General features: G+C 35.9%; 1 protein-coding gene across 2 annotated transcripts in view; it reads right to left on the reverse strand.

Annotated features, from left to right (window-relative positions):
- Positions 1-601: 601 nt before the first annotated feature.
- The window catches only part of PPP1R21 (protein phosphatase 1 regulatory subunit 21), a 31,875-nt gene continuing 5,040 nt past the window's right edge, over positions 602-27,436 (reverse strand). The window contains exons 4-22 of one of the 2 annotated variants that reach the window (XM_062571707.1): positions 26,865-26,966; positions 26,032-26,196; positions 25,870-25,928; positions 23,324-23,418; positions 20,994-21,046; positions 19,903-20,052; positions 16,742-16,843; positions 16,579-16,667; positions 15,570-15,706; positions 14,634-14,726; positions 12,718-12,845; positions 12,253-12,405; positions 11,367-11,459; positions 10,022-10,255; positions 8,387-8,422; positions 7,037-7,153; positions 5,990-6,088; positions 3,626-3,754; positions 602-1,808 (exon numbers count right to left, since the gene is read on the reverse strand). In XM_062571707.1, the coding sequence (XP_062427691.1) occupies positions 1,779-1,808; positions 3,626-3,754; positions 5,990-6,088; positions 7,037-7,153; positions 8,387-8,422; positions 10,022-10,255; positions 11,367-11,459; positions 12,253-12,405; positions 12,718-12,845; positions 14,634-14,726; positions 15,570-15,706; positions 16,579-16,667; positions 16,742-16,843; positions 19,903-20,052; positions 20,994-21,046; positions 23,324-23,418; positions 25,870-25,928; positions 26,032-26,196; positions 26,865-26,966 (2,064 nt within the window). In that variant the 3' untranslated portion in view covers positions 602-1,778. The remainder of the gene's footprint in view (positions 1,809-3,625; positions 3,755-5,989; positions 6,089-7,036; positions 7,154-8,386; positions 8,423-10,021; positions 10,256-11,366; positions 11,460-12,252; positions 12,406-12,717; positions 12,846-14,633; positions 14,727-15,569; positions 15,707-16,578; positions 16,668-16,741; positions 16,844-19,902; positions 20,053-20,993; positions 21,047-23,323; positions 23,419-25,869; positions 25,929-26,031; positions 26,197-26,864; positions 26,967-27,436) is intronic. The other variant, XM_062571708.1, reaches the window with a different exon arrangement.

A 27,436-nucleotide genomic window follows, 5' to 3' on the forward strand; every position in this document is an offset into this window, starting at 1 on the left:
CACCTGAACTCATACCTTCACTGCAGAGTAGAAAACCTCAGAAAAGGCAGCTTCAAAAGACCTGGAAGAAAACAATCAACTTCCCTCAACAGTTGAATCAACAGTTGAAGCTACATGTGCTTTAATGAAACAGAAAGTAGACACTCTTCCCAGCCCTCATCAGCACCACTATGAGGATTTTAACTCAGTGTGATGCTCTTTCCCCTCTTCTCCAGTTTCATGACTACATGCATTCTGTTTTCAAAAGGAAAAACAAAACCAAAAGAGCTTTCACAACAGTTACCATCAATGTAGGTCACATACTTTACTTTTGAAAATTGCCTTTGAATAGATGTAAATGTGAGAAGTGCTGGCCTGGACTAGGTGTACTCTGCATACTGTGGCATTACATTGAGAAATGCAAGCTGCCTCAACGCCAGAAGCTGTATAAATGACGGTATGGTGCCCTGCTCAAACCAAGATACCATGAGAAAAGCAGCACAGTAACTAGACTGGTTTGATACATAAGCTTACCTCGTGGGGAGAAACCTTGAGCATCTTGCCACAGTATCACATTGTGCAATCTAGACATAACCAAAATTAAGAAGCAAACAAATCAAGCTGCCTTTGTGCAACTGATTTTATTACGTACTCAGAACACACATTGATACAGCTGATATCAGAGTAAACCTGTAAGGGACAAGTAAGTGCCATAACACAAATTATGGAATAGAAGCTCAATGTAAAGTGTTGAGCAGCACAGCATTCGATTTCAAAAAAAAAAAAAAAAAAAAAAAAGCTATGAAAACTTGTGGTAATAAGATTTCACTTAAAATTTCTAAGAGGTTTAGGAGGCTGAAAGCTCACAGACTTCCTGAAACACAGAAAAAGCCACATCCTCATCCAAAACCACTCCATCAGGATAGCATCTTAATTCCAAAGACTTTCTGCAAATTCAGAGTTTCAATCTTCTACATATTTCATATTTTTCTTTATCGTGAGAAAGCATTGTAAGCTGATCTATTCTACAAATGTATACTGCTTCGCTCTTTTCGGGCATCTTACAATCACATTTTGCTCTAGCTTTAAACAGCTATTTAATTCAGTAGTCAAAATGACTAAATAAGGGCTTAAAGCAATTTCATAGACATATCCCAATTTAACTATTTGTGCTCTTTATTTCAAAATCCAAAGTGCCAAATACAAGCAAGCAGGTTTTCATTATTATGGTCTAAAATAAGAATGATCCGATTTACTTGGGTGAATTTATAGAATTCATTTTTAAAGCCACAATCCCAATTAATTCAAAAGAGCCGAGAACAGGAACAATACATTTACAGTAATTGCACAGCTTGCATAGCCCCCCAAAAGTCTTCAAAATTATTTTTAAACTATTAACAAGTAACTGGATGTACACATGTTGACAGTTTAACTTAACTCAGAAATAGACAACTACTGCACTGATACCAAGTTAACGCACTGTCAGATCTGAAAACATACAAAATCTGAAGTAATAACATGAAATTAAAACCTGGTTTTAAAAAGTGCACAGTAAAAACTGAAGGTAATTACTATATAAATTATCCACAGAGTGTATATTTTCTGGTTTGGAGCCAACATTAAGTTGTGTTTCATCTGTTACAAGTTCTAAATGTTTGAAAGCCATTTACAGCACCAAATCAGTTTTTACTAGACCGAATACCACCTCTGCTTCCTGTATCAAACAGGAACTGGACACAGTTTTCTGTATCTGTGTTCTGAGCAGCAGCAGCCTCTGAAGACAGTTGATTAGTTGTGAACTATCGACTTTTGTTCTTTTTAGAATTTCCCTGTAGCAACAAGAAACAAGTGAACAGAATAGATAATTCAGATAAGAGTTTATGCAAATTACATACAAAAACCTGAGGCTTGAGAATGTATGCCTTCAAATAAAGATCAGTGAAACTGAAAATAAACAGTCCATAAGCTTTCAGTGACAGCTTACAGCTGGACTGCTTCCTATAAAGACCTTCCTCTCCAAAGCCTGTGAGAGTAGAGGGACCAGAGCCTTCAAACAAACAGAAGTATCTTGCTTTAAATGAAACTGAGTTACAAGTTATTTAAACTAGTGACTATTAAATGAGTTATGTCCCCCAGAAAACCTCAGTTATATTAATTCCACAAATACTGTAAGCACTACGAAGACAAGTCAAGTCATATTTTGTCCTTAGGTGGTATTTCAAATACAAATCTTAAAGGATAATTTCCCTTCAAACGATGCTGAATCTCCTCAGTTCCTCCCTCCCATTTTGCTTTAAAAAATAATTTTAGCTTGGTTGTATGCAGAATAGTTTAGGAAAGAAAGAATTTATTTTACAACCAATCAATTCACAATAGACTTTCAACAATTCCACAAAGCAAACACAGCTTAAAACAAACTTGTGTAATAATTACTTGCTGACAATTCACCGTTTTCCTATTTCCTAAGATAGTATTTGTTTTAATCAAATCAGCAACTCTCACCAAATGATAGTGGCCTTCACTGCACCACTTTGATTTCAGCTGGATCACTTTCTGCATTTTGGTAGCATTTGAAAACCAAAACGACTGTCTGTTGCTGTTAGATTTTGAACTACTTGCTTAGAGATATACCCCTTCAATTCTTAGTAGTAGTAGAAAACCTCCAGAAAACACTTTAAAGTGTTACAGTCAGCATACAGTCAAAAGCATCCCTCTAAAACGAGCACATAAAAGACTACACAGCAAAAACTAATCCAGAGGAAAATTCGCAATGCCAAATCAGACATCTAAAGAAAAACAGTTCTGTACATGGGGAGGAGAGTCTAAAAATAAAGATGGCTGTCATGTGACCTCTAATCAAAACACGAATTTTTACTCGTCAGCAAAACCTCCTTCCATACACCCCACAATTACAGAGAATAATGCTAGTTTAATTTCACAGGCAGTTTAATGAAGGACAAATGTCTCCACAACATTGATTTCTTCCTAGAATCTTCAGAAAAGGATATACCACGGTTCAAGTAATGACTGCTCCAAGTGGCAGACTTCCAGTTATTGCATCACTAACATAAGCAAGACAAGTCAAAAACTTACTTCTGATGGATAGACTCCTTGCTTGGAAAAACTGTAAGTGTGTACTTTTAAAGAATTTACAAGAGAATTTTAATAGCAATATTTTCATTTTCACAGAGGAAAAAGAAGATAGGCTAGAACATGGAAATAAAAAGAAGAAAAAGAGTAACTGCCAAGAATAGAGTATACTGCAACCAAAAGAGGAGTGCAGGGAGGACACTCCCACCTATAACTGAAGCATGAATACCTTGTATCACAAAATAGATTTGCAAATATTTTTATTTTCACCACATGAAAAACAAGAAGTGCTGATCTGCCATCAGAGGGTATATTATCAGGGCCTCCTTCAAATTAACAGAATAAAGCGTTCAGTATTTTACATATGTATGTTTTCCAATAGTCTTTACTTCAACTGAAATATGCAGGACAAGGTTTGGAGCTTCTTTTCCAATTGACTGAAATAACTATAGCTTGTAACTTGATTTAATAAACACTGGTATTGCACAAATGCCAAATGCAACCCACAGAGCTGCAAGCTGCAGTCAGTGCCCAATGTCAATTCCTGGCAACTTACCTTACTTGTCATCTTCAGTGTATCAATTTCTTCTCTCTGTTTAGTTAAGGTTTCATTCATACTGCAGAGATGGTCACTCATCATACTTAACTGATCCTCATAACTTCTCTTTGTCGTCATCAATTCATCCTAAGGAGAGAAGAGGAAAAAAAAAGGGGGATATAAGAAGCCTTTGCTTAATATTAGTGACAACCAGCAAAATGACCAACTTGTATTTCCACCAAGCAATCAGAACTTTTGACATTGAATGCGTGCAATTAAGACAATCGATTGGAAAAAATATCACTTAATGAAAAAGACCCAAAAGCTATCTTCTTTTACCTAAAGTCTCATGTATAGCCTGCCCTTCCTTTTTCTTTTTTGGGGAATTTTTTGCAACTCTTCATGGCTTATCTAGGAGATTTGCAGTTAAATCTTGTTTTCAGTTGAGGAAAAACTAGAATTTAGAGACTTAGAAGACTGCCTGTACATGAGCAAATGCAGCACATGAAGCTGAAGAAATTAGCACAGCACATGCAGTTGGACAGCTATGATCTCTCTGTGATTAGAGACACACAGTAGGATAGTGTGCATGACTAGAGTGCAGTGATAGATACAGGCTCTTTAGGAAGGACAGGATGGGAAGGGTAGGAGCTGTGCTCAAAGCATAGGAGTGGTTTCAACGCTCACAGCTTTACTTTAAAATAGGTGACAAGATGTTTAAAACCTTATGGGTAGAGATCTCAGGAAACCAACAAGGGTGGTGCAGTGGGCATCTAATGCAAAATGTCTGATTAAGAATCAGATAAAACCTCATAATCACAGACCCTATGGCTCATGAAGGAATTTAACCATCCTGACATCTGCTGGAAGGGCAACATGGTGTGACACAAGCAATCTGGGAGTTCTCCAGCATAGTAAAGATGATTTCCTGATACAACTTATCAACAGTTGTAAGAAAAGAAGGAAGAACTGGGCAAGTTCATGTGAAAGCAAAGGGTAGGGTTGGCTGCAGAAACCCAATAAGCCAGCGGAATTTAAGATCCTGAGGGAAGCAAGCAAGACAAATAGCAGAACTGCAACAACCCTAGATTTCAGAAAAGTAAAGTTTAGCTTCTTCAAGGATCTGCCTGGCAAGATTCCATGGAAAATTGCCCTGGAAAGTAAAGGGGGATGCCAGGAATGCTGGCTAATCTTCAAGGGCAACCTCCTCAGAGCAAAAGAATAATCTCATGTTCAGAAAATTAATCAAAAGTGGCGGAAGGCCAGTGTGGCATACAAGGAACTCCTCATTCAACCTAAACTCGCTCAGCTCTGGTCTGACCAAGGAGTGGACTATATTACCTTCTGTGTTCTCTGAGCTAAACAATTCTCCAATTCAGTATTATATAGACTAAATTTAAGAGTAGTGCACCTGCTAGTCTTATTATATAGTTTCTTATGTAATTGTGGATGACCATCTCATGTTGACAGCTAGATGTTGCTTGGGAAGTTTGTTAAAGGGATTAAATCAAAATACTAGTGTATTCCTGAACAGTTTCTCCAAGCATCTACCATCAATATTCATTCCTTATATGCAGCATCTTAGGCACACACTGTCTCAGGCAAGTGAACAATAAAGCTATGTACTAACTCAGTAAGAAAGAGGTGAAAGCACTTGTTCACTGAACACTTGTGAATTTTCCTTTTTACTTCCCCTTCACACCGCTGAGATGGGGAAGTAGAGAAAGCGGCAAATTCACAGCAAGTTAGGCACAGTAGTATCTACTGTTCAAAGTGATTTCGTAAAAGACTATTCTAAATTTATTTTTTCGTATTAAACCACCCATCAAAAAAATCCTGGCATTTAAGACTTTCAGGCTCAGGTGCCTTGAAGGACTAAGTATTCTGCACTTAGTTTGGAAAAATGCATTTGCACCACTTTTCTAGTCCTGTTTCCAAGTTAAATTGACTGAGCTAGAGTAAAACCTATCAGTTTCTACTCTGCATCCTACTAGGAATGAAGATATGAAGAGAAGAGCGGATGTAAATCCTGGTTGCACACAGAACAGTCCTCCCCTTACACAGCAAGGCAAGCCACTGAAACCTGTCACACAACCCCATCTTTAGATGCGAAAAACATTTTAAGTATCTTGGCGTCAAATGTTCTAAAACACAAGCTGGGCTACTACAACCTTTTTCCTAAAAGGACATTCCACTTTATGGATGGATTTAAAAAGCACTAGTTTAATCCTTTTTCCGTGTGACATCGTTTTTACATAACATTACTAAGGACCTGTAGAGGCATGACCACACTCAATGGCCCTCATTTTTCTCCCTCAACTTTCCCTCCCATATCGCTACCCTATAAAATGTATCTGCGATGCCATTTAGTATTTTACTTGCCTGTAGTCTACTGATGTTTTGACTAGCTAGTTTCAACTCTTCCATGAGCGATTCCTTGGACTTCTCTGCTAAAGCCAATCTTTTGGCAAGCGCTCGACACTGTCCATCAGAGCAGGATGAGGAGGGCAGAAAGAAGGAAAATTAGTCTCAAAGTATTTTTTGTCTATTGCCATCTTTAACTGAATGCTTTGGATGTTTTCATCTTTTTGTAAATCATAATCCTTACATTTCAAGAAATTTAAGCACAGCTTATACACATTCTGACATGCAAAGATAATAGTTGACATTCAATTTTTTTGTTTCATTTTACAGAATCATCATTGCATTGTATAACGTACATTGTACAAAAATACATTGGTTTGTATTTTTCCACATTACTGCTAGGAAATATTTCATAAGTAAAAATCAACACAAATGAGTCACTTCACATGTTGCTTAAGTATCAGAGAAAGATGATTCCTCCATATTATGTCATCTGTTAAAAAAAAGTCAGAGCATTTGCCCTGCCAATCTGAAGATTCAACATACTCCATATTGGTAGCTAATCTGTGGAATTAACTACTTACAGGAAAAGTTACTTAAGGTTTAAAAAGAAAAGCAGCAGCTACAGAGAAAGTGAAGCATCTTGTTCGTTCTTGAAATTAAAATATTACTTATGCCTAAAACCTAATTTCTCAGAAACCTCTTTTTAAATCACTATGACAAATGCTCAAGCACTTTTGAATAATGTCAGGGTCACTTTAAAATAAAGTCAAAACTAGGTTGGCAATTAAAACTAGCCACTTCAGCTTGTATAAATAATTAAGTGACATTTATTGTGCTTCTCAATACATTCAATTAAGACAAGGCTAAAAAATAATTTTTAGAAACTTTCAACAGTGCCTATTTTTCCGCATACTACACCACAGCCAAAACCTACATATCTGAGGAACAAGTCTTCTGAAACATTAAGTAGCATATATTTAAACCCACTGTCATAACACCTGTCTTTGGGAAAATTCAAAAAGGATTTACTGTTTTCAGTATAGGCATTGCCTGCCCGCTCACCTCAGCATGAAAGTGTACTGATTTGCTGTCAGCAAGCTGTAAATGAGATGTAAGTTCTGCTATCCTTGCCATATAGTGGTTTTTTATCAAGTCCTCACGAGACTCGTTATCTGGAGCCTGGCAAAGCAAAAAATTTCAGTAGATTGAGATATTAATATATTTAATAGCACATCACATCACAACAATTTACTTACATCACATACATATTGACTCTTCCTCCTCCCACCTGAGGTCTGGCTGCCCTATCCAAAAGCATATAGTTTTGGGTAACTTGAAATTACAGCAGGTGAAGGGTAACTTTCAATGTCAAACATAAGCAATTGTATAGTACTATCATATAAGAAGTGCACACCTTTGATTTACTCTTTTTTTATTTTATTTTTTTTGCGATAACAGAGAGCTGAGTGAAGATGTAAGAGTTGCTTAGCTTAACATGAAGTCTCTGATAAAGACAAAAATCTACTGCAGAAGTGGACTACTTGTACCCAGCAAAAAATCTGCTACCTTTTCCTAGCAGGAATTCCTGAGCATAACCAAATTTCAGCAACTCAGATACTCCAAACCCTTATTTCCAGTGCTGCACATTACCAGAAGTTTATTTGGCCATTTGGGTGGAATTCTTTACAGGAAACTGGCAAGTTTAAAGCAATTTACAGAGTTACCCACTAGAAGAAGCTTTCACATGGCTTCTCATTACCCTGAATTTTAGTGTTATACAGAAGCTTTTAAAAACTTGTATCAGTCATTATCTGGCCACAACCTCTCCCCTTTTAATTATTCATTCAGGAAAAAAAAAAAAAAAAAAAAAAAAAAAGGAAAAGCAAGGTAAAACACACATCTGTTTCCTGCATGAACAAAAAAGGGAAAGCACTGAACTGTAATCTGCTTCAGTTCCTTGGAGAGCTCACCAGGAACATTCACCATAGAGCCAAAAAATAAAAGGAGAGCTAGAGAAAGGCCTTTAACTTTGTGTGTGTGTGTGTGTGTGTGTGTGTGTGTAAGTAACTTTATCAGCTAGGAAGTGTTGAGGCTTGGAATCTGGTAGGTGTTACTGAAGGACCAACACAGCAGTGCTTTCCTCACACTGCAGAAAACAGATTTAGACCACAGCTCACACTGCTCCCGACCTGCTTACCTGAACAAATCAGCTGAATATGAGAGTTCATTACACAGAACTCCAGAGTTACTGCGCATTCAGAACAAAATAATAGATGGGTTTCAGAAACTTGAACATGTATTCATACTACATTTGGAACTCATATCATTATTGCAATAAGAAATTATCAATATTAAATATTTCAATTCTGTCTCTTAAGACTCATCTATTTTGATACATTCAAAACAGAATACCTTTTCATTATCAGTAGTTATAGTCAACATTCCAATCTGGAACAAAGCAGAAAATATGCTTAAATGAAAACTACAAAAATACATACCACAGATATAAATCATTTTGGCTTCTGTCATAAAAGGACTTCACATTAAAAAAAGTGGCAAAAGTTAAAACTGAGTATTTGTTAAAATGCTGCACATTTATTTTAATTGACAGCAATTAAAATCTAAGTATCTCCATCTGCAACATAAGCAATAAGATATATAGATGAATGCTTTCAGCAGAATTAAAGTTGACACCAACTATCTAAATATTAAATATCCCATATAGTAATTAGCCTTACGATGTACATGGTGTGGGGGGAAGCAAGATACGGCTAGCTTGTTTGATTACATAGCTTAATCACAAAAAAATGTTAATATTTCAATGCATTAAGGTATTCCTTAATTACTTGGTTTCAAGAGCAAGGAAATCTATCTTAGGTTTCTTGAGCATCTTCTAAACTCCTTTTTCCAGTACACTGACAGTCCAGGCCGAAGAACTAATAGAACTCTAGCAGAGAAGTTATCTAGCCACACAATGCGTATAAAGAACGAGCTTTGAGAACAAGTGTCTCCATAGAGTCAGAATTTGTTTGACATTGACAGGAAGACAAAAAGATAAGAAATAAAAATATGGAATGTTGACATGTGAGTGATACTAAGTATTACTGCTAAAAAAAAAAGAATACACTTCTCAAACACCTAAAGAATTAAATAAAGCATCAAAAATTTTAGACATCAGTTTAGTTCAAAACACTAGATTTTCAACATGATTTGTCATTTTTATGAAATGGGCAAGGAAGTGGGGAGAAAATTGATTCCTGAGCAAATCATTAAAGATTATACCCCTGTCAATATCACTTTGTTAACTGAGGAGAAAATGTAACCCCCTTTAAAATCCTTTTAGATCAGATAACCAGAGAGAAAGGGGGTAAAAACCACACACTCCCCTCCACCACTACCCCCCCTCCCGCAATACACACTTACAACACAGAAGGGCAAAAACAGAATGCTTGCAGTATCCAAAAGCAACTTTTTAACCCATATTGTATGAACTTACAAAGGTTATAAAATTAGTGCTCTAGAGAACATGAACAACTGTGATGGCTTCTTTGAACTAAAATTAAGTTATACCACACTGACCTGTAGCAAGTCTAACCCATTAACGGAGAATTAAAAAAAAGCCACTGATTACATACTTTTGTTTCCATTAATGTATCTACAGATAAAAAAGAAAGTGAGTAACTCAGAGCAGACCCAAGATACTTACTACCTGCAAGGCTCAACTAAAAAAAAAATAAAATAAATTAAAGCACCTTTTACTCCTCCCCTTCAGTCATACAAGCAGAGTTTTAAATGTGGCTCTATACCACTAAGAAAGTTACTGAACAAAAAGGTCTCAAAAGCCAATCAGTTCTAAATTCTGCAGAAAACATTAACAAGTGGCTTTGCAAATTTGAGGAGACCAAGTGTTAACTCAGTTCAACACCATCAAAAAACTTCCAGTAAAAGTGCTCCATGGATCAAATAGTACTACCAAGAAGTCACTTCCAAATGAAACGGGTTTTTTCCCCCCTTCTTTTCTCTCCACTGAAGGAAAGAGTCACTTACCAGACTAGCACTTTTAACAGGCTCCCTCTGACTTTTTTCTATGGTTTCCTCCTTCAGTTCAGTTATATTTGGCAAGACAGAGCGCTCTTGTATAGTTTCAGCTAAATGTCCACTAAGAGAGTGCTTCAGTTTTTGGTTTTCTTTCTCTAGCTTTATTTTAGCTAGTTGGGCCTCCAACATCCAGTGTTCTTTTTCCTGTTCAAGTTTTGCAATTTTCTCCAGACTCTGCTGAACCTTTAGGAAGCAAAGTTTACAGTCCATGTTACCAGACACAAACACACATCACACAAAATACAGGAGCTATTTGAAAGCAGTATTATTTGAAAGCATGACACAACTGAACTAATTGGACAAGACAGCAGGTAAACACCTACTGATCTGAATTGTAGCCATAAGTATGGTTATGTGGTCAAAAGTTATCATGTTTAAGTAGACACCTTGTTTGGACACAACTACAGCTCATAGAACTGGGAGCATCACATTAGATGAAAGTTACAGCTGGTAAAGATTAGAAGAATCGCATAGAAACTGGAAAGATACATGGCCAGCACTGTCTTGTTCGATGCTTAAAAACCAAACCAAACCACAGAACCCCTCAACTTATCCAGATATGAAAACTATAGCTATCATTCCATATATTTCATTTCTTGTATTTGAATTTAGCTTTGAATATGGGCCACTGCAAATCACAGAAAGCTTCTTCTGGAGAAAAAAGGACATATAATATCCCACACCATACAAAAAGCAAAACCAGAATGACTCAAGCACAATCAGAGCGCTCAAATCAGTAGAGAACTGAGGTTAGTCTGAAAGTCTCACTTCTTCTCAGTCTTCCTGTCTCTGTATAACTTTTAAATACTGTTTAATCTCCCAGTGCCTCAGTTGCCAGAAACAAGACACATGAAGAAGCGGTAAAAGTAGCCACATATTCCTTATTTAAAAAGAAAATCACTGTCTGTAACCAGTGCTGACAGATTCTATATAGTCTGAGAGAACATTCAGAACAGCATGTAACAGAAATGGGTATCTTAATATGCTTTATTCTTGCCTTATTTTGAATTTATCTAAATTATTAGGTAAAGATTGCCTGGCATCCTGTATTTATACAACGAAGACATCAATGGCATAAGATAGTCTTTCATAATTACATGTATCTGCTACAGGTACAGGAGAGCAAACCCTGGATAACATAGCATGACAAGAATAATAGCTTTTACTCTCAAAACTCAAGATACTCCAGTCTAATTTTAAGCTTCAAAATATACAGGGAGGCTATCCAATACTGCTTTACCTTTTACATAATTACAACATATATTAAATGTTAGTTAAATTTACACCGGAATACCTGTTGTGCAAGGCCTTCTCTGCTTTCTGTGGAGCTCAGAAGAACTCTGCGATTGGCCAAAGCCTCTTCATAAGGCACTGAATCTGAACAAGGCTGCAGAAAGAAAAAGAAACCTCAACATTTCACAGTAGAACAGAATTTGTATTTTCTATGTTTATTTCTTATTGCCCTCCTTTCTGTCCCTAATCCCTTTTACTAAAGGGAAAATATTCCAGATATTTAACAGCCAGTAGAAGAGCTAGCTTGAGCTCCAAATAAAGTAACATATACCTGATCAAAAAAAAAAAAAAAAAAAAAAAAAAAAAAAAAAAGCTCAGAATACTCCATCTGTTACTTAATGATCATATGCAGCTTTAAGTCCACTTGACATAAATCACAGCAAAGTGGTTTAATGATAAATCATCAAGTACACTACCACTTACTTGCTCATTTTTACGGGAACAGAGGGGAGAGATCTGGTACTATTTAGCCCTTTAGCTCAGCACATTTTTTTCCAGGATACATCCTTTTCAATTATTTTTTTCACCTGCTAATCTGCAGCATCTTCCAGTCAAAGCAAGTATATGAGTTTAACATAAATCACTCCATATTTCTAGCAAGTATGGTAAGAAATTTAAATAAGCAACTGTCTTCTCCTGGGAGCCCTGGCATGAAGTTATTTGTGGAAGTGGACAATAGAATCAACATGTACCCTCAGTTGTGAGGACAAATACATTCTTTAGAGAAGCAATTCTATTGTAGAATTTAATGGTCCCATTTCCTCAGGGAGGGATTTTCTATTCAGAGGAAAATTCATTCCAAATACTAGAAATCCTTAGTTTGGATTCTTTGACATAACAATAAGTGAACTGTCGTTTCCCTGTGCAAGCTTGCTAGCTGAACAAACCTTCTTCAAAGACTTCATATAGGCAGCTGCCTTTTTCTTGTACTGCAGCATACACTCAGCCGAAAGAGGGCTGATGAACTCTGTTCCTCCTTTAGGCCCATAACTCAACGAAGTAGTGAAGTGATCCAAATTGTTGCTAAAGAACGAGGCAATCTAGATGCACCAAGAAAAAAAAAAGTGTTACACTGGATTTCACAACAAAAGGAAATTCACAAAAGTTCACTTCTCTTGCACATTTATAGATTTTACTATGGCATCCTCTTTGCAGTATCTATTCTTATCAAACATGCAGTCCCTTTTAACATATGGCCTGAAAACAGCTTAAAATAAACTGATACTATATATTACTAATAGAGACAGTGATAAATACATTTCTCAAATCTTAACTCAGGCAAGCTTTTTTTTTTTTTTTTTTTTTTTAAAAAAAAAGAGGCATTATATTGAAATAAAAAAAGTAACCATTACCTTGCCCACTCCATTTGTTAAAGCCACAACAGAGGATAAAATACAGTCATTTGTTGTTACAAGTTTTTGCGTGGCTGTTGGAACCTCCTGTTCTAAAGTTGCTTTCTGACTGTAGTGCTTGGAAATGTCTAAAGAAGAAGAGAACAGTTATTTCTTCGATCTGTTTAAGTAACCACTTTTAAATTCAACTTTTACAGCTTTGGCTTTGAACATTCTCTTCTGCAAATAAGCTGCATAAAAAGTTAGTCTGGGTATTCCTATAACTAATTCTTCAGTAGACTGCCTTGGACAACTGTTTACAAACCTAAGAAATAGATATTATGCTTGTTACAAAAGACAGAATAAAAGGACATATTTTCAAGTGCCCTCTGTATCCCCAAAATCACAGCTATACCAGGCAGCCAAGGTCCTTTTAAACTTGCACTTCATTTCAAAAGTATACTTACCATCTCCACATACAGAGATGCCAAGATTTTTACTAATGCTTGATACTAGAGTCTTAAATTCACATGACTTAGAAGGTATGACGTTTTAATTTTAGTAATTCTTTCAGTTAAAAATAGTAACAATCTTAAGAGAAAATGATCAATTTTTTGAAAGTCATTTATGAAGTTGTGGTAGTTTCCATACACTTATTTCAAGAGCACCAAAAAAAAAAAAGAGTGTTTACCACGGAAGAACAGAAATTTTCAATTTTGGTTTAGTTAGAAATAAGCAATTATTTCACAAATAAACTTATTACAATAAAAACTACTGCTACAGAATGGAGAAATTCCAGGTTATCACCACTAGAAAGAAATCATGTTTTGTGGCAAGTTTAGGAAGCTGGCAATTAGTTTGGGTTGGTGAGGAAGGGAGGAGAGAAAAAGAATAAAAAAAATCTGACATATGGGGACAGGAGGTGTGAAGCACAATAATTCTCTTGTTAGCTAATGATTCTATTAACAGATTCTTTTCACTTTTTTTTTTTTTTTTTTTTAAGGTAAAAGTTTTGTCTTGAGGTTGCTGGAATTACAGCAACTCTGAGGCACTAGAAGGGATATCTCACCCATGCTGCAAGACTGAACATCAAAAAACAAGAGACTAAACCAACAATCATTTTTTTTAATTTATATAAAGACTTACTATAATAAGGATTCTGAAAAATTAGGCAATACTATTGACTTGTTACTAACAGCCTGAAGAATCAAGATACATTTTGTTTAAGATTACAGAAGTTTAATGTTTATACAGCTGACTAGCATCAAAATGATTCAACTATGCTGAATATAGTCTCTGGGAATAGCTATATGGTACAGAATATTCTAGAATAAAGACAAACAGAGAACCATTAGTGTTTCTAATCCCTCCTCCCTCAGTTTAACCAAACAGTACTTGACTGAGAATGTAATATATCCACATCCTTTTGATAAGTGATAGCATAAGCTATTTTCAAGGAGAAAGTTACAATTTCAAAATAAAAGCTAACTTCTTTGGTTACATATTCACGTTAAAACAGTAACTCACCTAAAAACTGTAAGGAAAAATTCCATTTTGATTGCTGAGACTAGGTGAACTGTATATAAGCAGGGGAAAATATGTACATTTAATGGCATTCCATTCTGTCTGCTAGTTCACTACAGCAATACAATTCGGAAACTGAAGTGATACTGTTCAGGGTGATTCTAGAGAACCATAGTTAAGTTTTCCAGCATCTTACAAGAACAAAGCTAGCAAAATGGAGGAATGAGAAACATGCACGTATCCCCAAAACAAATAGTTAGTAGGTTTAATTTGATTGTTTTGCCTTTACTGATTAGGATTATATTTTAATCACATATTACACATCTAACATACTGTTAGAAAGTTCGTGTGTGTATATATATTTATAAAGAAAGTAGCAAAGCTGAAACATACCACTACCCCATTCCTCTCACCTTTCAGAATGTCATGAAATCCATGAAGATTTGCAGCAATAGTTGTAAATACAAAGCTGTAATTTGTCCTAAGAAGACCTTCTGGTTTTGTACCTAAAGAGTATCATGTAAAAAGTAAGAAAACTAAAGTTCAATCATGAATGAAAAAAGTTAGCTCTGAACAAGCACCCAATTCCTACCTACTAGAAACATTTGCATGGGGGTATAACCTTTAGAACAGAAGAAAGATTCATTGATTAAAAATTTCCCCTTTCATATTAAATTTCTCTACTGAATTTTGTCACAGTAAGTAGGTCAAAGACTTCCAAGTATTTTATATTTAATTTAGACTTTACAAATACATGCAGCTATTTTTGTCTCAAAGATCAATTACACATATCAAAACATTTACATACTTACTTCATTACTGGAGCACTATCTCCGTCCTAAGAAGCGAAGGCTGAAAAAGCCTGAAGCTATACAATAACTATCTGCTCTTACTATCTACAGCAAGCATCTGGATATTGTTCCCCTACCCAAAGATTTGACTTGATTTTACTAAGTTATAACCACAAGTTGTAGCTGAATAACCTTATGAGTAAGAACTGAAAGAGATAATAATGAAATTCAGTTTATTACAATTATTAAGTGATGACAAAAGAGGTAGTGTCAATCATACTATAAAAATTTACAGTAGTTTCTTCTCTACAGTTAACTATGACTATCTAAAATGTAATAAATGGGATTGCTTGTTAACTTCCAGGTCTGCATCCTAGCCGCATCCATCCAGAAGGGGAGGGGAGAAAGTGGCATATAGAAAGAAAAGTGTCCTGCAGTGCACTCAGTGTCCCAGGGTTCCAATATAGCAGGGCACAGGCAGAACTCACCTGCCCCATAGTTCAGTCTGTATCTAGAAAGCAGCAGTCTCAAAGTAGCTGAAACGAAACAGGCACTTACTTGGCAAAGCAAGAAGACTAATGTAAGTGTGCAGCTTCTCAAAGACTGCAGTCAACTTTTTCATGTCTTTGTGTAACTCCATATTTCTAGCTTTTAAGGCAGCTGTGCAAAGAGAAGACTCACACTCTTCTTCCAAACTAGGAAAATATGAAAACACACACAAGTATAATGAGAAACAAGTTTGTGATTCTGGAGGTAGATAAGTAGCATTCTCCACACCCCAAGCCCAAAGCGATAATGAACTAGGAATTTATTTTAGAAATGTTAACATATTAGAGTAACTTAGCTATACATGACAATTTGACTGCATGTAAAAGCCCAGTTCTTGGAAGCCTCAGTCAAAAGACAGGACCTCCTGAGGAGCAGAGCTGTATATATCCCTGGCAAGGAATTGAAAGTATCAGTTTAAAGACCTTTTCCTTTACCATATAAAGAATTTCTTTTGTTTTCTAAGCTGGAAGTGGAGGAGAAGAGGCACAAAGACGACATAAAATAAGCTCTTTCTTCTTCCTCAATCCAAAATCTCTTTTTAAGTGTTACTTTACAGTGACAGTCTATCTCCCCTCAAAACACTCAGGAACAAAGTTTTTCACTGTAGAACGGAGTGCATGAGTACATCTGGCTTAGTTTACTTTGCATCTCTAGCTCTTATATAGTGTTATTTGCATCTCTAGACAGACTCAGAAAATTGACAATTACTGCCTACAATACCTGAAGAGTATCAGTGCTATTGAAAAATATGATTTAAAAAACAAAAAAAGCCAATTCATCTTTCATTAAAGCCTTATCTGTAAGCAGAAAGGCTTTTAAAATACATGTTTTCAGCTCTAATGACCAGCTAGAAGGAAGAAAAAAACACACCCACATGCCAACACAAACCTAAAGGCTCAAGAGCCAGAAGAAAAAGCTCTCTTTGGGTTGACTTGATATCTGAGTGTTAAACATTGCTAATGGTGAAAACCTGACATACTTAGCATCCTTTTAACTTGACCTGTTAAATCAAAAGTACCTTTTTAACTGGTAAGGAAGAATCTTTCTTAAAAAGTTTAAGTATGAAGATAAGTGTTCTGCAAAAGCCCTCAATTTCACAGCTGTTTCCTGGAAGGAAAACAACACATTAGTATTTTTGTAGAGCAGAGAGCTTTCTCAAGGCTAAAAATAAGAAATCTTACCAGCACTGTCACAGTATCTTCTGTAACGCTCTCAAATAAGTGAAGCATTCCTTCCTCCAGAGGGCGAACATACGCTGCATTTTCATGAAGATACTGTGAGAACTGAGTACAGAGAGATTTAAAATGGTGCTTGCTGTGTGCTTTTGCAAAATGTTTCAAGTTACCAGTTGAACAGTTCACTTTCATACAGCACCTTTCGTCTTGGATAATCCTAAACAGTTCGATTAAAAGATGTAACAGTGAAGTGATGTATAGTCACCTCTTCTACAGGGTAGACTAACACACACCTTGAGGGAAAGTGGGATATGGTGAAAACTACAACAGAAGTTCAGACAAAACCCCACCTAGGGCTTTCCATGGTATCTTATCTCCCTTTAACTGCCATGCACAGCACACCAAACTTCTGCTTTTCAAGTACAAGGTTTTGAACTCCCTCAAAGCTCAACTATATCAAATTAAGGCTAGTTTCATGCACCTATTAAGCCACTAAAATGAGTTATTCTACTTTCCTCACACATGTTGTTCACATACCATCCTTGTCCTGTGTATCAGCACGAACATTTGCACAGCCATGATGCACAGAGACTGGGTTAAAACTAACAACAAAAAAAGGTAAATTTTAATCTGGATCTGTTTCTAATTCACTTTGCTGCATTAGTCAAAACATGCTTATGCCAATACAAAGGAGGAAACGGTAACTAATCAAAGGGAGAACTGCTACTTTCAGTAGCTATAGCAAGTTAGACCAATTGCGAAATTTTGGCCTCATACAGCTGCCTGACTTTGCTAAAAGTCCCTTAAATAACTTTTATAATTTTTTTTCCTCTCAAAAAAGTACATACCTGAAAACTAAGGTATTTACTCTTTCACACAATTGAAATGTAACTGTAACATCAGCTTTTGACTTTAATACCACAGTATTACAAAAAGCTTTTTCCATAGATTGATATAAAAAGCCAAAAGTAAACTTGGGGGTGTTTTTTGCTCCACAGAAAGGTACCTTCACCTTTGATTATTACAAAAGTAGCTAAAGATCCCAGGCAAGTAGGGCATGATAAGTTTCCATTTAATTACATATTATTATGATGCAGAAACATAGCGTTAACGAGAAGAGATGCTCAGCTCTCATTCATGCATGCACAAATCTGGTGGAATTAGAGAAAATTCTTAAATCTAAGGAAGAGATACCACATGCAGAATGCTCCTGACTTGTACTGCAAGAGGACTGGAGTTATCTAGTATGATGCTGAAGACCCAATAGAACCCAGCAATTCAATACTTAAAGAGAAAAGGAATACTTGAACCTGGAAGGGAATTGTCCACATCTACTTTGAGTATTTGTTGGGGGAAATAGCTTGAAAGCGCCAGACAAAACCTGGAGTTGGGGAAAAATAAATCAGTGCAAGTGCTCTAAGCCACTACATGACACTAACGTCTCTTTTTCTCTACTGCATTAAGGGGAGACTTTTTTTGAACCACTCAGTGGAGGAGCTAAGATCACACTGAGAACACTTGCCAAGCAAACAGATACCCCAAAATTCAGGAGCAGCTTCAGTGAGTGACAAAAGATGCTTAGCTGCTGGAAAGCCACAGCAAAAGCCCTAAGCAGTAAGGCGCATGGAGGCAATTTGGTTATAAATAAACCAGAGTAGGGGCAGACTACAAGAGACAATTATGAGGACAAAAAAAGCCTGAACTACTGAATCAATTATCAGAAAAACAATCAAATTACAGTTCTGATGAAGCTGCAAGTTTCAGCTATGTGAAAGCACTTTTCTCTGCTGAAAAGCAATGGGGAAGTATTAACCACGACGTTAAGAATAAAAAAGTGCAAAAAGTGATGGTTAAGAAATCTAGCTTTACTTACTTAGTATAAATGGCATTAATATCTAGAATTCAATCACCATACTAGGCCATGTAGATAAGGAGACAGCTCCTGCCCCAAAGAATTTGGGAGATAACAGAACAACATAGTTTTCACAAGAAGAATGTACTATCTTGAGTGTGTTTAGTGGCAGGAACAAGAAAACCCTATTCCTTCTCAAATTAAGATCTACGCTAACATCTGAGAAAGCTTATCCTTGATTCATATAGCTGAAGGGACTGAAAAGGTAAATGGAATGGGATTTCTCTAGTGGGTAAACATCTGCGCATGCATATTTGCTGACTGCAAAGAGATTAAAGCGGTCCTTCTAAGAACAAGAAAGTTTTAGGATAGTTTACATTGCCACTACACATGCTACTAACATTTAATGAATGAAATGTCTATTTTTTGTGGCTTAAGTCTGATACCTTCAACCTACCAAACTGAAATCATCATCTGAATCAGAAAAACTAGATTATCTCACAACTGAAATATGCATAGGTCCATTGGAACTACATAGTCAACAACTTAGATACTAAAGTAAGTTTACAGCAAAGCATGCCCCACACACATTTACGCCTGCATAAAGTTCTGTTTTGTGCTTCATGGCATAACAAGTCACAGGCTGCAGCTTAGCAGCATCTTCCCACAGTTTCATGGAAAGAGCAGGGGCGGGGGTTTAATATAATTTCAACATGCTTTACAGACATGACACTTCATAACACTTATAGGAAAGATGGTAACACAGATAACCCAAAACCAGATTATAAGGTTAATGTTCGATGATGGAATAGAGTCCAAGCTCTCTCCTACATAAACCTACCTTACATTCAGTTGATTTTACACTGCAGTTAAACACAAGACATTCTGTCCCAACATTTTCCATCCCCTATTGTATTTTTACAGTAAATAAGACAAGTATCTATTCTAATAGTGCAATACTTGGGTATTTTAAAGCAGTCACCTAAACTTTTCATAAATGCAAATTAAAGCAGCACTTCCCCCCCCCCCATAAGAAAAAAAGAAAAAAAAAAGAAAGGCTTTGATTTATCACGTTTCTTTTGTAGCAAAGGCACAAGAGAAGATAATTCCCTGCAACTATACCCTTGACCACACTCAAATAACTCATTCAATAAGGGGAAAAAAAAATCCTCCCACAAAAGAGAGGTTGCCCCCTCAGGAGCATATTCTTAGCATTCTTTTAACAGTGGTTGAAGAAACTTCCATGATCAAAATTATCTGATCTTGAAAATCAGTATAACTGAATAAACTTATAACTGACATCAGTAAGCTTTACCTTCTGATTTAATGGTGATATAGTGTCTGTTGCAGAATCAACAGGAAATATCTGGACTTTCTGCTCAGTGTATGTATGAAAGTTCAGAAGAGCTGTTACAAGATCTTGAACAAAAGCTAGTGCCTGCCCAGCAAGGTCTCGCAACTTCAGCTGTAAAGATAGTTACAAAAAATTATATTTGAGGTATATCTATTTAAATAAGAAAAATATTCTGTAGTTAAATATAAGAAAAAGATTAATTCACCATCTATGACACACTCTTTTCCCATTACTAGTTCAGTCCAAAAATACAGGATAACAGCAATTATTATACCTTAAAGTTTACCTAACACCATTTGAAACTGCATACTTTTCTTTAAAGATAGAAACTGTTTTTATTTCACATAACAGGTAACAGATGTAACAAATTATTTGCTTTCTATTACTTAAACTTGTATGAGTGATTGGGTCTCAAGTATCCAATAAAATGGGAATGAACCATACAGAGTTTTCAAAGATAAACAATTTGATGCTTGAAAGGATTACAATTATTGATAGGTAACAAACTAATATGGTATTCTAGTGTATGCATCGATGTATAGTTTACAAATACAAATATTCTTTGGAGCCCAAGCAATGTGACTGAAAAGAAGCTGACCATGAGGAAACGTGAATTCAAGATATCAAAGTTACCTTTTCTCTACAGAAAAGCTTAAGACTTTTAAAGTTAATTTAAGCTTTGTCAGTTTAGAAATGAAGTGTTCAGATTCTACCTCACTGCATGTTAGCAAAGCCATAAGAATTTCCGATAAACACCTTTCATTACAGGCAAATATTAAGCCTAACTTAAGTTAACAGCCTGCAGTAATCATCACACAGGGGCCAAAAGACCAGCTACAGTCTAAGTAGAAGACTCACTCCTCCACATGAAAATAATGCAAACTGTACCTTCGCAAAGTACAAAGGCTTTGTGGACAAAAATTCCCCTGGAGTATCACGATAACATGAATACAGCCTATCTTCTGCCATTTAGAGTCACTAAAATGACTGGTTTTATTCTAGACCAGTGCAGAAAATTAGATCTTTACACTTGAAGCCACAGAAGTGCTTACCTGATATCTTCTATTGTGTAATGGTACATTAAGAGCATTGTACCGAAGAGATCCTACAAGACAAAACAAGTTACATATACTTATTAAATCATACTTTCCAGATAGCACATTTTTTTAGTCAAAAAATGATTTTTAAAATGAAAATTCTCAGTGCAGAAGTATCAGTTACTAAAAATATCCATGTGATTGACTTCAGTAAAGTAGGCCTAAACATCCTTATTTAAGAGCTGCTACTATGACCAACAGTGGAGAAGGCACTTTCACATTTGCCTCAAATTGTAGATTAAATTTATCCATCCAAAATCAGTGAAGTGTCATATAAAAGCCATCAGCAGCCTTATATTGTTATTCAAAAGGTCAGTATTTTTCACTGAAAAACAGTGAAAGGTCTTAAAAATCCTTGAAGAACTCAACATGATCTTCAAACTTAATTGAAGTTTAATTAAGTTCCAGAGACAGTCAAGTAAGACAAGTTATTCTTACATGATTTTCTTGTAGTTTGGTTTGTGCTTAAAAAGCTCCACTGCGTACTGCATTTGTTGATTACAAACTGATGCTTCATTTTCTTGTACCAGTGCTGCTGAAACTGAAGCCAGCTATGAGTAACCAACTACACAGCCTATTGTAAGAAATTTGTAATCCATAGCAAACAAACACTTGCAGATTCTTATTCATCTTTTAGAGATCTGTCCGTTATTTGCAGTGTTTTCTACTCAAGCAAAAACATTATAACACATTATCATGGCAGTTAAATGAGCAGCTAAACAAATTATTTGCATTAAAGTTCCCACTAAAATGAGAACCACCTGTACTAGTCAGCCAATGAAGCCAGAGCAGCATAACTAAGCATCAGCAGCTGCCAAATAACCTTTATTTGCAAGAAGGAAAGAGAAGTGGAAAGGATATCAGACCAAAGCACCAACACCTAAGCATAATACATCACATGACATACACCTCCCACAGAGAGGATGATCTGGTGTCTGTAAGAGGAGACTCTCACTGGATTGCCAACCCATTAGAGAACCACGAAGCCTCTCCTCTGCAGCACCCAGTCAGATCTGCTTTTGGAGAGTCTAAGGCTTGTCAAAACACTCAAGTTTAGCACTGAATGGGCCAGGTGCAGGAGTGGAAGAGCTTCTACCAATGAAAACTTGAGAACTACAGGAAACAGCCACCTCTGCTTCTACTTCTCTGCTACAGTTCGCTACCTTCAACTCTTCCTGCATTCCAGCTCCTGCTAGTTTCACTGCCTGCCCACTCAAGGGCTGCCTACTATTCAGGCTATTTAGGACAGTACACAGCACTGATCCAGCACACACAAATGGATTCTGGTACCAAAGTGGTGCAAAAGTTGATCATTCCCAACTTCATGGTATCCTCTGCACTTCTGTTCATTTATTCATGATTGAAGTAGAAGAAAAGGCTAATTCAGGTCATAGTTCCTGTCCCAAACTCAAAAGCATTTGTTTTTCCCTTAAGAATATAAACAAAAATGATGAAATAACAGCATAGCTTTGAAGTCATATTCAGAAGAACAGAGGATCTGCTACAGAGTGAGCTCTGGTTTCTGTTTGCTCTCTAAAACTAGAAAAAAACAAAGTAGACTTACTACAGCTTGATGAGGGAAATATGGCTCAGTTTCTACTTAGTGAAGTTTATTCCATAAAGACAAAAACATAAAACTGAATGCCCTAAAAAATTTCAGTATTGTTTCTAACACATGAAGTTCAACTAGGATGTGTCTTTGCTACTGAAGTTTAACTAAGAAAGTTATTGATGAATAAAAAAAATAGAACAAACGCTGGTGAATCTGAGCTTTTTTTTTTATTATTAGCTTGAAAAACAACACAGTACCGTACAGAACTGTGTGCAATAAACCATGGATAAGAATTTGCTTAGGTGTTTTGTGGTCCAGGCATGCTGATAGACTTCCTGCTGCTAATAATCTAAATTTGAGTATTGATATAACATTTCTGCATCTGCTACTTACTGCAACTATTGAATATACCCTGCCAAAAATAATATTCTTTTAGATGATTGTGGAAACACTGATAAAATGTACTGGCAACACTAAGCCACTCCAATAAATTATTTGGAAAGCCTTCAAGAGCTTTAACTTTTATTTCTTATATAAATGACAACTTGGTATTTTTAGATCACTAAACAAAAGATGACTAGCGTCATGAATACATATTACAATAAGTTCCAGGAGTCTGTCTATTTAGATGTCCAACTCTTCTTACAACTAGTGTATTTTAATTCAGTACCTCCAGATGAATACCCAAATTCAGCAAGAGAGCCAAGAAAAAACAAAACAAAGCAATACCTACTCGTGTCATTAAAAGGTACTTTTTCATTGATTATGCACAGAGATTCTTCCAATCTACTGCCCAAAGCTGCTTGGAGATTTTTCAGCTGTTGCTGGCTAAATAACAACAACAAAAAACACAATGTAAATCCTTGAAGTTTAATTAGCATCACCACCACTGTAACTCACCCTAAGTCTCCCTGAGGTTACCAGATATCTCTTTCCAAAAGTTAAATAGAAGACAGTAAGTCATCTTTCATGTCAAATTTAAAACATGACAGTATTTTAACATCTAATAAATGCAGTGAAAGCAGCAGGAAAGCATAAATTTTAGAGTGCCATTCTTCAGAAATTCAACTTACTTAATCTTTATATTACTTTCCAATACTGCACCCATGACATAAGCTATACAAAAATATTCTATTCATTGAAATTTGAACCAGAACACAAATGGGCCTTTAACTTAGTTACCTAACGTAGAATTCCAACATACATGAACTGTCAAAGACTCACTTATAAGTATACTACCTCATTATTAGAGTTTTTCAGAGTCCTATACTTAAGCATTGCTCTGTTATGGTACATTCTTAAGAGATTTGACAACTATGTTTCAGCTCCATTCTAAAGTGATTCCCCCCCCCCCAACACACACATCTGCCTGTGTATTAGATGTGAAGCTATATTAGGATGATTACTAATACTATTACTGTAGATGCTCAAGATGAACAGTAACATGTTCCAGCACTGTACATGTATGCTAACAAAGAATACTGTATATTGATTCAGACCAATTTCCACACCTTACCCAACTCAGGCCCTCAATTCTTCACTGTTTTGTTTCCAGTCTGACATCTAGAACTCCTGCACATATATTGGATGGTGGGAGGGAAGGTATCAAAGTGATAGTTTGTTCTACATTTGTTAAAGTTAATAATACAAATAGGGAAAAAGAATCCAAAAACAAATAAAATATGAAGCATTTGACTAATAAGTATCTCATATTCATTACTAAAGATTTTTCTTGACGAGCAGCCCCAAAAATTGCACAGGAACTGTAGTGTATGAAGCGTAACAGCACTAGCCACATTAGAAACTGTGGGATATGAACAACCTCAGGCATGTTAAACAACTCAAACTCCAAGACAGACTACAAAAGTATTGACTTTTCTTGGTAAAGGAATGGTAAACAAGGAGTTTGATATATTTTGTTTCATGTTTTGCCCTTTAATTCCCAAGATATACAGGCTGTCAAGTCTGGTATCCCCTGATATTCTCCTTGGAATAAAGCTTGGATCTTGGAAGCAGAGAGATCCCTTCTCATTGAAAAAGCGGGAAAAAACAAGCAGCAGCATTTTCATAAAGTTTTCCTCTCTGTCAGGTCTTCATTAGATATTGATTTCAGTGTTTGAAATAGCGTCGGGCTTTTATTTTTAACTTCAAAAGCCTCCCATCTTAAATGGCAGAGACATTTTATTACAATGACATTACCCAGTAATCATGAAATTTCCTAGGACAGACAAGCTCTAAGTTCCATAGGAACAGAACAACACTACCTTTCAAACCTATGCTATGTGTTAAAAAAAAAAAAAAGAAAAAAAAAGAGTGAAAAAGACAAAGAGGAGTAAAAACTTCCACCCCCTTTTCAAGTCATACTGTAAGTGAAACTCTGATCTGTATTAGAAGACAATTATTAGAATTCAAGGATGTTCCTATCTCTCAAAATAATTAAAATATGTTTCAGAGTTACTACTTGAAAGATGGAAGGAACTTCTCATTTAACCATTTACCATGATTTAATCCACTACTTAAAAAGGTTGACACTGTAAGTTTAAGAAAAAAAATGCACCTAAAGTACTCCCTAACTTCATTTGACTCAGTCCTTAACTACTTCCTGTTCTGTATAGCTTATGTTCAAGACAATTTAAGAATTCCAAAACAATAAACTTCAAATATTCTGAGTACGTATTATTCCTGAAGCAAAAAATATACATATATATACACACACACACTATATATATACACACACACACATATATATATATATATGTATATATATAGAGAGAGAGAGAGAGATAGAGTGTTCAATAGGCATTTGAGGCAGAGAGATTTTTGAAACTACCTTTTAGCAGGTCAAGTTTCAGCATATAAATACTTCATCCAAACTGTTTTTACAAGCAGTGTGTGAAAACTCACACATCTTTGTTTCATACAAGTTCAACAGTTTTTTTCCAGTTGATAGTGTTTCATTGCAAATAAAACCTGCAATCATTCATCAGCTTTACAATCATTCATCAGCTTTACAGTTGTCTGCAATAGCTTGTCAGCTCTTACTAAAAGGGGTTTTGTCTACATCTGTGTAAAGTGACTGTCTAGTTACATACTCAGTAGAAGGAAAAGGGACCCAAGCTGCATGGTCTTGATGTTAATGTGCTGTTGCCCTGTGCTTTCAGTTTTATCAGTACTGTTTTTTTAACCAGTTATTTTTCCCCTCCAAGTAACCCAATTAATTTTTTAAAGCAGATATTTCTTTAATTCATTTTTTTTATTATATTAAATAAAAACACTCACCATTCTTCGGTTCGAAGCCTACAGTCCTTAGCTTCTCTTTCTAGTGTCTGAGACTTGATCTTTATGTAAGAAGATAATCTCACAATGTAAGTACTGACACAGCAAAATATTTAATTTCAAAACTTTTCAAGTTCATTAAGTAACAAAAAAAAAACCCCTTACTTCCAATTTAGCTTTATCATTTTGCAGCTTTTCTATGGTATCCACATATTTCCGTGTTAAACTGTCCACCACAGCTTGATGCTGGGCAGCCTCAGTTTCCAAAACTTCAAGTCTGCTTCTCAGCTCTGCTTCTAAACGTTTGTGCTGTTCATCTGCTTCAAAGAACTACAATGAGAAAAGCAAGTCTCATGTGCAAGAGCTTCACTTTCATTTAGTGCTATGGAATCTAATCCTATCAATTATACCAATTAAATCCACATTAGTAGCAAGTATTCCCTTACTAACTCACAGGAGTTTATGTTTATATTTACAGAAAAGAGACTGAGGAAGAAAGTACTTAGAGTTTATTAAAATTCTGCAGTATCAAGCATTCTTTAAAAATATTATTGATAGACACTTGCAAAAAAATATTCGTTGTTCAGTCTGATTTTCTGGTACATTTTCTAAACTAGTGGAACATTCTATATTGACAAAGTAATTCTTGCCAATTTGCAGAAAATACTAAGTTTTAAAGCAATTCTGAAAGTGTGAGTGAAGAAAAAACTTCCATCCAATACCAACTATATAGCTATTTTCAATATAGTAGTCAAGTCTCACCAAGAGTTACAAAACTAAATGAGAGAACCATCTATTGCTATATGAATTATTCCATATACCGCCTTAAAAATCTGAAGTCAAGCTACTTTCATTAGCCAAGTGAATATCTATAAACTATGCTGTCTAACCTAATCCACTAAACTTCTAAATGCACTAATTTCCAAGTGCTATTTTATTTTCTCCAGTTTGGTTCACATGAACATTTTTCGGAAAGAAAAAGATTGAGTTTTACTCACCAGTATATGCAGTCGTTCATTCTCTTCTATCTTCTTCTGAAGATCTTCATTGAAGACACTTTTCTGCTCTTGACTCAACTGAGATGAAGATTCTCCACTTTTCTAAAAGAATGCATGCATGCATCCATTATCACATGCCCCCAGATATCTGGGAACACTTCCCATCACTTAAATTCCTTCTGTAATAGAGGCACATGAACATATTCAACTTAAACTAACACACCTAAGAGTATCTTGCATATAACATGAGCCCCAAAGCAGCATTTGTTTTTGTAAAGGGGTAGAATGCTCATTAGATATGGGTTAAGAAAAGAAATAGTCACTACTCAGACCTTATAGACACATGAAACTGCTTCCGTATGCAGGTGCTGTTCCCACCATTTGAATATTCCATGATTCCAAGTAGTCAGCAGTATTAAACCCCATGCAGAAAGACTTACTGTGTTATGTGAGCTGTGTGTATGGTATGTCCCCTCTTCTCAGCCAGTCTCATCTCACCGGAGACCAAGGACAGTCACTGAAAGGGCACTGTCCCAGGGCAGGCTGTAGCACTGGGTGACACCAGGCCTTTA

The sequence above is a fragment of the Rhea pennata genome, chromosome 3, assembly GCF_028389875.1.
Source record: "Rhea pennata isolate bPtePen1 chromosome 3, bPtePen1.pri, whole genome shotgun sequence".
In the NCBI taxonomy this organism is placed as follows: domain Eukaryota; kingdom Metazoa; phylum Chordata; class Aves; order Rheiformes; family Rheidae; genus Rhea; species Rhea pennata.